The 13,853-nt window shown below is 44.4% G+C and overlaps 1 protein-coding gene across 6 annotated transcripts in view; it reads left to right on the forward strand.

Moving 5' to 3' along the window:
* Positions 1-13,853, forward strand: part of NOD1 (nucleotide binding oligomerization domain containing 1) — an 80,632-nt gene that overhangs the window by 49,312 nt on the left and 17,467 nt on the right. For 5 of the 6 annotated variants that reach the window (XM_046020602.1, XM_046020601.1, XM_046020605.1 and 2 more), the window contains 4 exons: positions 6,166-6,249; positions 7,096-7,179; positions 10,018-10,101; positions 13,554-13,637. In XM_046020602.1, coding sequence (XP_045876558.1) covers positions 6,166-6,249; positions 7,096-7,179; positions 10,018-10,101; positions 13,554-13,637 — 336 coding nt within the window. Of the gene's footprint in view, positions 1-6,165; positions 6,250-7,095; positions 7,180-10,017; positions 10,102-11,931; positions 12,022-13,553; positions 13,638-13,853 lie in introns of all 6 variants that reach the window. The other variant, XR_006820502.1, reaches the window with a different exon arrangement.

Here is a 13,853-nt window from a genome sequence, read left to right on the forward strand (position 1 = left end):
GGATTTTGATGTATTCCTGTCTCACATTGAGGTCTTTCATCTATTCTGAGTCTATTTCTGTGTGTGGTGTAAGGAAATGGTTCAGTTTCATTTTTCTGCATGTGGATGTCCAATTTTCCCAACACTATTTGTTGAAGAGACAACATTCTCTTTTTTCCATTGGACATTTTTTCCTTTTTTTTTTTTTCTTTTTTTTCCATTGGACATTCTTTCCCGCTTTCTTGAAGATTAGTTGACCATAGAGTTGAAGGTCTATTTCTGGGCTCTCTATTCTGTTTCACTGATATGTGTCTGTTTTTGTGCCAGTACCATACTCTCTTGATGATGACAGCTTTGTAATAGAGCTTGAAGTCCGGAATTGTGATGTCACCAACTTTGGCTTTCTTTTTCAACATTCTTCTGGCTATTCGGGGTCTTTTCTAGTTCCATATACATTTTAAGATTATTTGTTCCATTTCTTTGAAAAAAATTGATGGTATTTTGATAGGGATTGCATTAAGTGTGTAGATTGCTTTAGGTAGCATACACATTTTCACAATACTTGTTCTTCCAATCCATGAGAATGGAACATTTTTCCATTTTTTTGTATCTTCCTCAATTTCTTTCTTTATAGAAAGTACTTTATAGCTTTCTGAGTACAGATTCTTTGCCTCTTTGGTTAGGTTTATTCCTAGATATCTTGTGGTTTTGGGTGCAATTGTAAATGGGATTGACTCCTTAATTTCTCTTTCTTCTGTCTTGCTGTTGGTGTATAGTAACCCAACTGATTTCTGTGCATTGATTTTATATCCTGACACTTTACTGAATTCCTGTATGAGTTCTAGCAGTTTTGGAGTGGAGTCTTATGGGTTTTCCACATATAGTATCATATCATCTGCAAACAGTGATAGTTTGATTTCTTCTTTGCTGATTTGGATGCCTTTAATTTCTTTTTGTTGTTTGATTGCTGAGGCTAGGATTTCCAGTACTAGGTTGAGTAGCAGTGGTGATAGTGGACATCCATACCATGTTCCTGACCTTAGGAGAAAATCTCTCGGCTTTGATGATATTGATTGCTCTCCCTACACTTTGAAGAGTTTTGATCAAGAAAGGATGCTGCACTTTGTCAAATGCTTTTTTAGCATCTATTGAGACTATCATATGGTTCTTGTTCTTTCTTTTATTAATGTATTGTATCACATTGATTGATTTGCGGATATTGAACCAAACTTTAGCCCAGGAATAAATCCCACTTGGTCTTGGTGAATAATCCTTTTAAAGTAATGTTGGATTCTATTGGCTAGTATTTTGGTGAGAATTTTCACACATCTGTGTTCATCAAGGATATTAGTCTGTAATTCTCTTTTTTGATGGGATCCTTGTCTGGTTTGGGATCAAGGTGATGCTGGCCTCATAAAATATGTTTGGAAGTTTTCCTTCCATTTGTATTTTTTGGAACAGTTCCAAGAGAATAGGTATTAATTCTTCTTCAAAATGTTTGATAGAATTCCCCTGGGAAGCCATCTGGCCCTGGGCTCTTGTTTTTTGGGGAGTTTTTTTTAAAATATTTTATTTATTTGACAGAAATCACAACTAGGCAGAGAGGCAGGCAGAGAGAGAGAGGAGGAAGCAGGCTCCCCGCTGAGCAGAGAGCCCGATGCGAGGCTCAATCCCAGGACCCTGGGATCATGACCTGAGCCGAAGGCGGAGGCTTTAACCCTCTGAGCCACCCAGGCGTCCCTTTATTGGGAGATTTTTGATGACTGCTTTAATCTCCTTACTGGTTATGGGTCTGTTCAAGTTTTCTATCTTCCTGATTCAGTTTTGGTAGTTTATATGTCTCCAGGAATGCATCCATTTCTTCCAGATTGTCAAATTTACCTACATATAGTTGCTCATAAATGTTCTTATAATTGTATTTCTTTGGTGTTGGTTGTGATCTCTCTTCTTTCATTCATGATTTTATTTGTTTGGGTCCTTTCTCTTTTCTTTTTGATAAGTCTAGCCAGGGGTTTTTCAATCTTATTAATTCTTTTGAATAACCAGCTCCTAGTTTCGTTGATCTGTTCTACTGTTCTTTTGGTTTCTATTTCTTTGATTTCTGCTCTGATTTTCATTATTTCTCTTCTCCTGCTGGGTTTAGGCTTTCTTTGCTGTTGTTTCTCCAGATCCTTTAGGTGTAGGGCTAGGTTGTATACTGAAGACCTTTCTTGTTTCTTGAGAAAGGCTTGTATTGCTATATAGTTTCCTTTCAGGGCCGCCTTTGCTGTGTCCCACAGATTTTCAACATTTGTATTTTCATTTTCATGTGTTTCCATGAATTTTTTCAATTCTTTAATTTCCTTGTTGACCCATTCATTCTTTAGTAGGATGCTCATTAGTCTCCATGATTTGAGTTCTTTCCAGCTTTCCTCTTGTGATTGAGTTCTAGCTTCAGAGCATTGTGGTCTGAAAATATGCAGGGAATGATCCCAATCTTTTGTTACCAGTTGAGACCTGATTTGTGACCCAGGATGTGATCTTTTCTGGAGAATGTTCCATGTGCACTAGAGAAGAATTTGTATTCTGTTGCTTTGGGATGGAATGTTATGAATGTATTTGTGATGTCCATCTGGTCCAGTGTGTTGTTTAAGACCTTTATTTCCTTTTTGATCTTTTTCTTGGATGAAATGTCCATTTCAGTGAGGGGGGTGTTAAAGTCCCCTACTATTATTGTCGATGTGTTTCTTTGATTTTGTTGTTAGTTGGTTCATATAGTTGGCTGCTCACATGTTAGGGGCATAGATATTTAAAATTGTTAGATCTTCTTGTTGGACAGACCCTTTAAGTATGATATAGTCTCCTTCCTTATCTCTTATTGTAGTCTTTGGTTTAAAATCTAATTTATCTGATATAAGGATTGCCACCCCAGTTTTCTTTTGATGTCCATTAGCATGGTAAATTGTTTTCCACCCCCTCACTTTAAGTCTGGAAGTGTCTTTGGGTCTAAAATGAGTTTCTTGTAGACAGAATATTGATGGATTTTATTATGTATTTTTTAAAAGATTTTATTTATTTATTTGACAGATAGAAATCACAAGTAGGGAGAGAGGCAGGCAGAGACAGAGAGAGGAGGAAGCAGGCTCCCCGCCAAGCAGAGAGCCCGACGCGGGGCTCGATCCCAGGACCCTGGGATCATGACCTGAGCGAAAGGCAGAGGCTTTAACCCACTGAGCCACCCAGGCGCCCCTGGATTTTATTTTTTTAATCCATTCTGATACTCTGTGTCTTTTGATTGGGGCATTTAGCCCATTTATATTCAGTATAACTACTGAAAGATATGAATTTACTGCCATTGTATTGCCTGTTCAGTGACTGTTACTGTATATTGTCTCTGTTCCTTTCTGGCCTACTACTTTTAGGCTCTCTGTTTAGAGGACCCCTTTCAATATTTCCTATAGGGCTGGTTTGGTGTTTGCAAATTCTTTTAATTTTTATTTGTCCTGGAAGCTTTTTATCTCTCCTTCTATTTTCAGTGATAGCTTAGCTGGATATAGTACTCTTGGCTGCATATTTTTCTCATTCAGTGCTCTGAATGTATCATGCCAGTTCTTTCTGGCCTGCCAGGTCTCTGTGGATAAGTCTGCTGCCAATCTAATATTTTTACCACTGTATGTTATAGACTTCTTCTCCTGAGCTGCTTTCAGGATTTTCTCTTTGTTTTATTATTAGATGACAGGGTGTGGACCTATTTTTATTGATTTTGAGGAGGGTTCTCTGTGCCTCCTAGATTTTGATGCTTGTTCCCTTTGCCATATTAGGGAAATTCTCTACAATAATTCTCTACAATATACCTTCTGCCCCTATCTCTCTTTCTTCTTCTGGAATCCCAATTATTCTAATATTTTTTCATCTTATAGTATCACTTATGTCTCAAATTCTCCCTTCATGGTCCAGTAGTTGTTTGTCTCTTTCTGTTCAGCATCTTTATTCTGTGTATTTGGTCTTTTGTATAAGTAATTCTCTCTTCTGCCTCTTTTATCCTAGCAGTAAGAGCCTCCATTTTTTATTGCACCTCATTAAAAGGTTTTTTGTTTTTGTTTTTTTTTTTGGTTTCAAATGGGTTAGGTTTTGTTCTTTTATTTCTCCAGAAAGGGATTTTATTTCTCCAGAAAGGGTTTCTCTAGTAATTTTACCCTTTTTCATTCAGTCTCCTATCATGAGTAGTTTTCCACTCTTTTAAAATTTGATGCCATTCAGTTGTATAGTACACATACTTTTCTTTTTTTATTTAAATTCCAATTAACATATAGTATATTATTAGTTTCAAGAATAGAATTTGTGGTCATCACTTACATCCAATACCCAGTACTCATCACAAGTGCCCTCCTTAATGCCCATCACCCATCCAGCCCATCACCCCCCAACTCCCTCCTACCCACCTCCTTCCAGCAAACCGAGGTTTGTTCTCTGTAGTTAAAAGACTGTTTCATGGCTTGCCTCTCTCCCCCTGCCCATGTTCATTTGTTTTGTTTCTTAAATTCCACATGAGTGTAATCATATGGTATTTGTCTTCTTATTTCACCTAGCATTATCCTCATTAGCTCCATCCACATTGTTGCAAATGACTAAGTTTCATTCTTTCTGATGGCTGAGTAATATTCTTGTGTGTGTGTGTGTGTGTGTACGTTTACACACCGCATCTTCTTTATCCATTCTTCAGTCGATGGACATTTGGGCTCTCTCCATAGTTTGGCCATTGTTGATAATGCTGCTATAAACATCGGGACACATGTACCCCTTTGAATCAGTATTTTGTATCCTTTGGATAAAAACCTAGTAGCGCAACTGCTGGATCAGAGGGTAATTCTACTACTAACTTTTTTTTAAAAGATTTTATTTATTTAAAAAAAAAGATTTTATTTTTTTTATTTGACAGAGCACAAGTAGAGGGAGTGGCAAGCAAAGGGAGAGGGAGAAGCAGGCTCCCTGCAGAGCAGGGAGAGCCTGATATGGCCCTCGATCCTGGGATCCTGGGGTCATGACCTGAGCCAAAGGCGGTGGCTTAACCAACTGAGCCACCCAGGCGCCCCTATTTTTAACTTTTTGAGGAACCTCCACCCTGTTCTCCAGAGTTGCTGCACCAGCCTGCATTGCCACCAAGAGTTCAAGAGGGTCCCTCTTTCCCCACATCCTCCTCAAATACACATGCTTTTTATGCAAAACACTGAGAACTCATTGCAGGGCTCTAGTGTCTCCAGTCTCCTGTCTCCCGGGAGGGATGGTAGGGATGGTGGTGGGTGGCTGGTGCGGTGACAGCCTGTTGCCTAGGCAGCCCCAGGTCTGCTGTGCATGGGCCTGGCGCACAGTGTTCTCAGCCTAATAAAAATGGCTGTTCCTTGCTGTAGGCCAGGCACTCTTCTGAGTGCTTTGCATACAGTCACTAACTTAATCCCCACAACAGCTCTAGGAGGAAATGTTCTTATTAGCCCCATTGTACAGATGTAGGAGACAAAGTTCCAAGAGATAATGTAATTCACATAATCTTAAATCCAGATAAAATCCAGTTAAAATGGGAACCCAGCATCCTGCCTCGCAGAGCCTTGCAGGTTATCTGCACTGGGGAGGGAGGGCATGGGGCTTCATCCCTGCAGTTCCCCGCCCAGATCCCCAGACCACAACGGCCCACTAGCATGCTGAAGCAGGGGCCTCTTCACCTAAAAGCAGTGAGGTAGTGAGGGTTCTGAGGGTACTTCCTGATCTTTGCTTCTTGGAAGACTGACCATGTCCTCACGAATGTCTCGGACCCCTGCAGAGGATCAGATGGGTGCTGGCAGTCGGCACCCCTACAAGCTCCCTTTTAGGCTGACGCCAACCCGTATCCTCTATGGGGGCATTTCTGGGACAGTCATGTGCTCAGGCCCTTTGATGGCTCTCCAAAAGCCCACGGGGATCTTAGTCTTCTAATTGGTCACTACCTGACGGGCTTCTGTTCCCAAGGCTTTTGCTGCTCTTATCCCTACATTTCCCTTTGCATTTGAAACCTAGAGCAGCTTCGCTAAGGGTCTTCTGTGGGAATCTTCTCCAGGCCAGAGCTCCCGGGATGGAGCAAAGACCTCTGCCTGGGACTATACAGCAAGTGTGGCCACCGGCAGAAAGTCAGCGGTGTGCACGAGCTCACGTTCACGGTCTTGCCTCTTCCCTCAGGATGTGGGGCAACAGAATTGGTGATGAAGGAGCAAAGGCCTTCGCGGAGGCTCTGAGGGACCACCCCAGCCTGACCAACCTGAGGTAACCGCTGGCCCCGGGGTCCAACCTGGGCAGTCCACGTGCCTCCTGCTTTGCCAGCAGGAGGAGCCAAGGGGAGGAAGATGGTTGGCTTTCCTAATGAAGAAGGTATTTTTGTGTCTGTGATTTTTCTTCTGTAAACAGTTCTGTGGACATGGAAGAGGTGTAGCACATTGCTGTTCAGCTCGGCCACTTGTCATGTGTACATTGCTGTGTACACAGCAATGTAACCGCCACCCGGATTGAGACTGAGGACTTTGCCAGCCCTCAGCAGTCTCTCCAGGCTCCTTGGCAGTGGGGAAGTGGGGAGGCATTCTCAAGTCCACATAACCTTCCTCATTCCCAGGACGGTGCTGAGACACAGGGAAACCTTCATCTCTGTGAAGACCGACTCCTCCCTGGCCTTCTTTCAGTCCTCTGGCCAAGTCTCAGAGCCTCAGGTGTCTCCCTATTGCCCGGGTTCTTCTTAATGCTGAGAAAGAAATCCCAGATGTGGGGGCAATAGCAGTTTCTTCTTCACGAGAACAGAGGACGCTTCTCCAGGCCTCACTCATGGGAAGAAGGGTCAGCCGCCTGAAACAGAGCCCTCCCAGCCCCTGCTGTGCTTGGGACCCACTGGTTCCACTTCCCATCTGACCTCTCCTTGAGCGGTCTTGTGCCAGTCCTCATGCTCAGAGTGTGGGCTCTGGAGCAACAAAGCTGAGGCCACTGTGGGCCAGGCTGAGCACTTCTGCTTCCTTCGTGAGCAGGGGCCACCTCCAGGCAGCATCTTCCGCGTGTTTCCGTTGCTGAAGCCAAAGCCAAATGTAGACACGTCTCTAATGATTGACCCCACATTTTCCTTCCTAGTCTTGCATTCAACGGCATCTCCAGAGAAGGAGGAAAGAGCCTCGCACAGGCCCTGGAGCAGAACACCTCTCTGAGAATATTCTGGTAATAACCAGAGTCCTCTTGAAAGGTTGGGTCTCAGGAATTATTCCAAAGCCTGGAATCTTAACTGAAAAGCTGCCTTTTAATTAAAAAGGTTCTAGGTCTTTCCCCAGTGTTGTATCAGTAATTTAATTTCCTCCTAGAAGAAAAAAAAAGCCATTCCTAGCAGCACAGACAAGTACAGAAGGGGGAAGTGGGCCCCAGGAGCATGGGTTTGACCTTAGACTTTTTTGCCAACCTAGACCTCAGGAAAACCCGAAGCCTGGTCATTCTGGCAGGATGATCCTCAGAGCACCTTCAGATAGCATTTGCAGAGTCCAACTTTGATGCACTTGGCTCAGACTCTTCTCCCTTCCTCCTTGTAAGCTGCCTTCCTCCCTGTGCAGCCCCATCACAGTCTGGCCCTTCATGGTCCAGCACACCAGTCACCAGAAGCCCACATTCCTCACTCCCTCTCTGTCCTCCAGGGTAATAATTTAGAATGTGTTGCCTTCTGACAAGGCTTTTTCATTTTGTTTTTGTCTTTCCTTTTGTCATTTACTCTTTTATTTATTTGAACTTTTATTTACTTGCCGGTATCATAAATTCCTTATGGGTGAGGGAATTGTATTAGGGCTCAGGGCACCTGAGGTAATCAGCTGAGTTCATTAATATTGACAATATCATCATTTTGAGAGTTCTACTAGACCTGCTGGCCAGTAAGTACATTTTCAGTTCTTTTCCTCTAAAAAGAAAATCTTTTAAAAATACTTTGAAATATTTTTAAAAACACTGTAAGGAAGTCAAAAAGTAGGAAGTGAAAGAACTTCCTCCCTCGTGTTTTCCAGATATAACCTTTTCCTTCTAGCCTTTGAATGTATATTCTAGCCTTCTAGCATTTGAATGAATATTCATATATATATATATATATATGTGTGTGTGTGTGTGTGTGTGTATATATATATATATATCCTTTTTCTTACAAAATAGAATAGTATTTAGCAAGTGGCTTTTACAAAATATCTTAAGGGGCATCTGGGTGGCTCAGTCAGTTAAGCGCTCAACTCTTGATTTTGGCTCAGGTCATGATCCCAGGGTCATGAGATCGAGCCCTGCTTGAGGCTCCGCATTTAGTGCAGAGTCTGCTCGAGACTCTCTCTCCCCCTCTGCCCCTCCCCCCGTGTGTGTGATCTCTCTCTCTCTAAAATAAATAAATCTTTAAAAAAAAACGACGTATTGTCCTCATCTTACATGTCCTCTCTTGTCAGGATTTCTCAGTCTCAACACTGTTAACCTTTTGGTCCAAAGCCCTCTTGTGAGGGGCTGTCCTGTTCATTACAGGATGTTTAGCAGAATCCTGGGCACCCACCCATTAGATACTCGCAGTACCCTCCAACTGTGGTGATCAAAAATGTCTCCAGATGTTGACAAATGTCCCCTAGACAAAAGTACCCTGTTGAAAACCACTGCTCTGCATGGACACTAGTAATGTTAGAACCAAACATCTCTGGAGTGCTGAAGTGCTGACTGTATGCCGTGCATTCTTCTCACCCTTTCATTACTCATTTATTTGTTTGCTTGTTTGTTTTTTGAGAGCAAGAGTCGGGGAGAGAGAGAGTAAGGCTGGGAGGCAGAAGGGGAGAGAGAGAGAGAATCTTAAGCAGGGTCCACACTCAGTGCAGAGCCCAATGCGGGGCTCAACGTCATGACCCTGAGATCATGACCTGAGCCAAAATTGAGAGTCAGATGCTTAACTGAGCCACCCAGGCACCCCTATTCTCAGCCTCTTATATGTGTTCCCTCACCCTCACAGCCCCCCCATAATGTCTATACTGCGACTGTTCACCCTTATTTCTCTGGTGAGAAAACTCAGGTACAGAGAAGTTCAACCACCAGCCCGAGGTTGTCCTGCTAGTGAGTGACACACAGGGGACATATCTGGCTCCAGAGGACTTTTAAATATGTTGTTCTGCCTCATTCTCTCTACCTCCTTCCCTCTAAAGGCTGCGTGACATCCCACTGAATGGATGTTTGCCACTTAGCTGCCCAGCAGCCTCGGCTGATGTTGACTGGCGCTCACACTTCACATTCCAACCGATCCCGCTGTGGGCGACACTGTGTGCACAGATCCTCGGGTGCACCTCCTTGCACACTGCAGGGTCAGTGTCCAGAAGTGCCACTGTGGGCTCAAAGTACGACACACTTAAAATTCAGATAGACGCAGCCAAATTGCCCTTTGAGGGATGATTTTTTTGAAGTTCTGTTTCATTCTTCTTCCTTACTTAGTCTTCCATCCACTGGCACAACAGGGTCCAATCCCGTTTATATCCGGGAGCTTCTAGTCCTCCGTGCTTTGTCCAGACCACTTCTGGTTTGAAGAAGAGCTGAGAGACTTCCTGAACGTTGAGTTCCTGATTTTGGGTCCTTCACAGCGGGTGTCAGAACAGAGCGTTGAGCACCTTTTAACATGTAGATGGCAGGCTTTTCTGAGTCTTCCTACGACTTGCCTTGGGAACAGGCTCTCAGTGGTGTCTGGGGCTGGAAGAAGCCTGGGAAGCGGGCACTGGCCCGTCTTCTGCAGGATCTGAGGCCCCAGCAAAGATGGGGAGGGAACATGGGTTCCGTAGAGCAGCAGAGCGAAGAAGAAGGAGCTTGGGTACAGGATTTGCACAAGAAATGAATCCCCCTTTATTGTCTATGGGGCTCAGAGGCTGGGATTGGGACCTGGCTGTTTGCTCAGTTCAGCAAGTGATGAGCAGCCTAAGCTGGAGAGATCCGGGCTGGGATCCCACTTCTGAGAACTCATTTTACAAATGTGTGCCAGATAGGGCTCTCCTGAGTAAATGCTTCTTTCTTTTCTAGGCTCACCAAAAATGAACTGGATGACGAAGTGGCAGAGAGCCTGGCAGAGATGTTGAAAGTCAACCAGACGTTGAAACATTTATGGTAACTTAGCAAACCTCAGAATTTCAGGCTGTGCTACTTTGAGAGCCTGTTTTTTGAGATGAGGCGCCTGGCTGGCACAGTCAGTAAAGCATGAGACTCCTGTCTTGGGGTTGTGAGTTCAGGCCCCATGTTGGGTGTAGAGCTTACTTATAAAATCTTAAAAAAAAAATACAGGTCAGTGGTCTTTGGTGTACTCACAGATTGTGCAACCAACACGAAGATCTAATTATAGGACAGTTTTGCCCCAAGCCAGAGTACACCTCCGTTCATTAAGCATCACCTCCCTGTCCTTGACTGGACTTTGTCTATGGATTTGCCTATTCTAGGCATTTCACAGAAATGGAGTCCTACATGGGACTTTTTATCTGCCTTCCTTCACTGGATGAGTTTTCAAGATTCGTCGACATCCTAGCATGTGTCAGAACCTCATGGCTCTGTGTGGCCAGCATTCCTCTGTGTGGATCGTCCACAATCTGTGCATTCTTCAGTTGGTAGGCACTGGGGTTGTTTCTACTTTTTGACGGTTGTGAATGTGTGGGGACATGTGTTTTCATTTCTCCTGGGTATACACTTAGGAGTAGAATTGCTGGGTCGTGTGGCCACTCTGTTGTTAACTTTTTTTTTTTTTTTTTAAGATTTTATTTTTTTATTAGCACGAGCAGAAGGGAGAGGGGGAGGGGGAAGCAGACTCCCCACTGAGCACAGAGCCCAATGTAGGACTCGATCCCAGGACCCTGAGATCATGACCTGAGCCAAAAGCAGAGGCTTAACTGACTGAGCCACCCAGGTGCCTCTCTAGGTGACTTTCTGAGGAGCCACTGAAGTATTTTCTGAAGTGGCTGCTTTACTCTACCTTCTCACCAGCAATGTGGGAAGGCTCCCAGTTCTCACATCCTCACCAACAGCACTGGTCGTTGCTCATCTTTTTGAATCTTGTCACTCTAGTGGGTGGGAAGTGTCCTCTCATTGTGGTTTTGATCTGCGTTTCCCTGCTAACACTGGGCATCCTTTCATGGGCTTGTTGGCCTTTGTGTATCTTTGAAGAAATGTCTCTACATCCTTCCCCCAAATTTAATTTAAATGTTAATAAATTTAATTTATTTGCCTTTTTATTGCTGAGTCGTTAGAGTTCTTTATATATTCAGGGTACTAGACACTAGGTGGACAGTCTGTAACTACTTCCTCTGTGGGGTTTTTTAACTTTCTTGTTAGTGATCTTTGAAGTACAAGTGTTTAATTTTGATGGAAGTCCAGTTTTTTTCTTTCTTTGGTGGTTCATGCTTTAGGTGTCTTGCTAAGAAAGTGTTGTGTAATCCAAGGTCACAAAGATTTACGCCCAAGTTTTCCTTTAAGTGTTAGAGTTTGGCTCTTGCATGGAGGTCTGTGATCCTAAATGCTAATTTCTGGAGTTAATTATTGTGTGTGGTCTGAGGCATGGGGCCCAAATTCATTCTTTGGCATGTGGCTATCCAGCTGTCCCGGCACCTCCTATTGAAAAGACTATCTTTCCCTTTTAGATGGCTCTGACGCTTTTGCCAAAAATCAATTGACGTAAACGTATGGGTGTATTTCTGGACTTTCTATTCTAGTTCATTGATCTGTTTATCCTTACATCAGGATCACACTGTCCGGATTATTCTAACTCTGTAGTACGTTTTGAAATCAGGCAGTGTGAATCTTCCAACTTTGTTCTTCCTTCTCAAGACCGTTTGTGCTCTTCTGGGTCCCTTGTATTTCCATATGGATTTCAGCTCACCTTGTCAGTTTCTGTAAAGCAGCCAGTCTGTGCTTTTACATCTGTTTTGTTGTTGTTGTTTTTCTGGCCTGTAGACTTTCTTCTCTCCTGCTCCTGGTGCCAGGCCGACCCCTACAGGGAGCTCCAGGACTGAGGCTAGAGAGCGAGTCTCGGCGGCTTAATGGGTACGCAGACCACACTGGCCCTTGTGAAGAAGGCCCCGGGGAGCATGTGGCCCTGAGTATCGCCATACCTTTTAGCTCTCTCACTACCTTTTAGTTCTCTCACTACCTGGTGTCTTGCCAGCTCTTGGCTGGAAGGAGCTCTCCCGGCAAAGTGGAGGTGATGAGGAAGCAGCAATTTAACCCAATGCATGGTTCTCGGTCCACTTCCAGGTTCTGTCTTTTCTCCTTTTGCCAAAATGTCCAAGTTGTGGTTGTCCTTACCAGTGGGTCATCACCTCTGCCACTGAGCCCAGGGGTCCCACTTTGGGTGGTGTGGTTGGGAGACTGGGGCATGGTCCTATGAGCCGGGGGAGATGGTGACGGGAGCGCCCGGCCCCTGGACACCGGAGCAGAAACTGTGAGAACTTCCTTCATACACATCCTCCCACTGAGACCTCACACCCGGGGGAGGGGGCATTCTCTTGCTCCCATTTTACAGATCAGGCCACTGAGGCATAGAAAAGTGTGAGCTTATTTCTTCAAGCCTCTGCGGCTGAAAAGTGGGGAATGGGTGTGTGTGTGTGTGTGTGTGTGTGTGGAGGAGGGGAGCTTTGAATGCTATGCTGTCCTGCCTCTTCAGGGGGTTGGCCCCTTCTTGCTTAATTTCTATAATCGCATCAATCATGAAGATGAAGCCCTCATCTTGGTAGGGCTGCCTTCTTGGGTCAGGGCCCAGGATTTCTTAGGGTCAAGTTCAGTAGTAGCCTTATTCTACAAAGAGCCAAAGGAGTAGGTCTGTGATGAGGCACAGACACATCGGTGCCTTGTGTGGCGTGAAGCTCTTGGTTGGGTTGGAAGCCCAGCTGTCCAGGGGAGCACTGAGAAATTGTCCAGGCTCCCAGCTGTATCAGAAGCCTTTGTTTCATTTGGATCACTGCTACTGACCTAATGGGGTGCACTCCTCGAGGCCCCATTATTGATGCTTTCCTACTGGGACCCATGAGCAGTGAGGAGCAGGAGAATCTCTCTCTTCCCTACCTCCCCCCCGGAGGACCTCACCATGGAGAGGACATGGTGCATTCTTAGAAGCCTTTGTTTCCCCAAGGTGGTGAACGGCCATTTGGCAGCTACTAAACTTTAAAAACTGCCTTGCCTTCCCCAGCCAGCTGGAAAGCCACCAGACTGTCTCTCGCCTGGGTGTTTCTTAGAATTTGTTGTTCAGATTGCTAGCCGCCAAACATTTTTGATTGGGCACCCCTGCCGCGAGAAATGCTGACACACACATAAATGTATTCATGTATTAAATTATCTATGTATGAATACACAGATATATTATGCTCAATCTAAAAATATACCAAAAAATTAAACATTTTAAAGGATGTCCTTTATTCTGGTCGGTCTGATCAAGATAGTCTTAGCCAGTTTAAAAGACACACGGCACAGTTCTTCCCCTGACCCTGCCTCATTCCCACCATACCCTTACAACTCCCTAATGGAGGGGGCAGAGTTATTCCAGAACTAAGTATCTACTACAAGATATGTTCTTCTTTCAGGCTTATCCAGAACCAGATCACAGCCAAGGGGGTTGCCCAGCTGGCGGATGCCTTACAGAGGAACACTGGCATCATGGAGATTTGGTAAGACATATCTGCCGCTGGTCCTAACAATGGTAACAGTGCTTACTGACTCAGCACCACTGACTTGGTGCCCTGCACAATGTGGAGCCCTTTGCAATTACCCCTCGTCGTTCCCATTATCTAGTAAAGTAGCTGGTATTATTTGCACTTCACAGATGTAGAAACCGAGGCCCAGTGATGTAAAACTTGCCCAAGGTGCCACCTAAGACAGAAGCT

This window comes from Meles meles, chromosome 10 (assembly GCF_922984935.1).
Source record: "Meles meles chromosome 10, mMelMel3.1 paternal haplotype, whole genome shotgun sequence".
In the NCBI taxonomy this organism is placed as follows: domain Eukaryota; kingdom Metazoa; phylum Chordata; class Mammalia; order Carnivora; family Mustelidae; genus Meles; species Meles meles.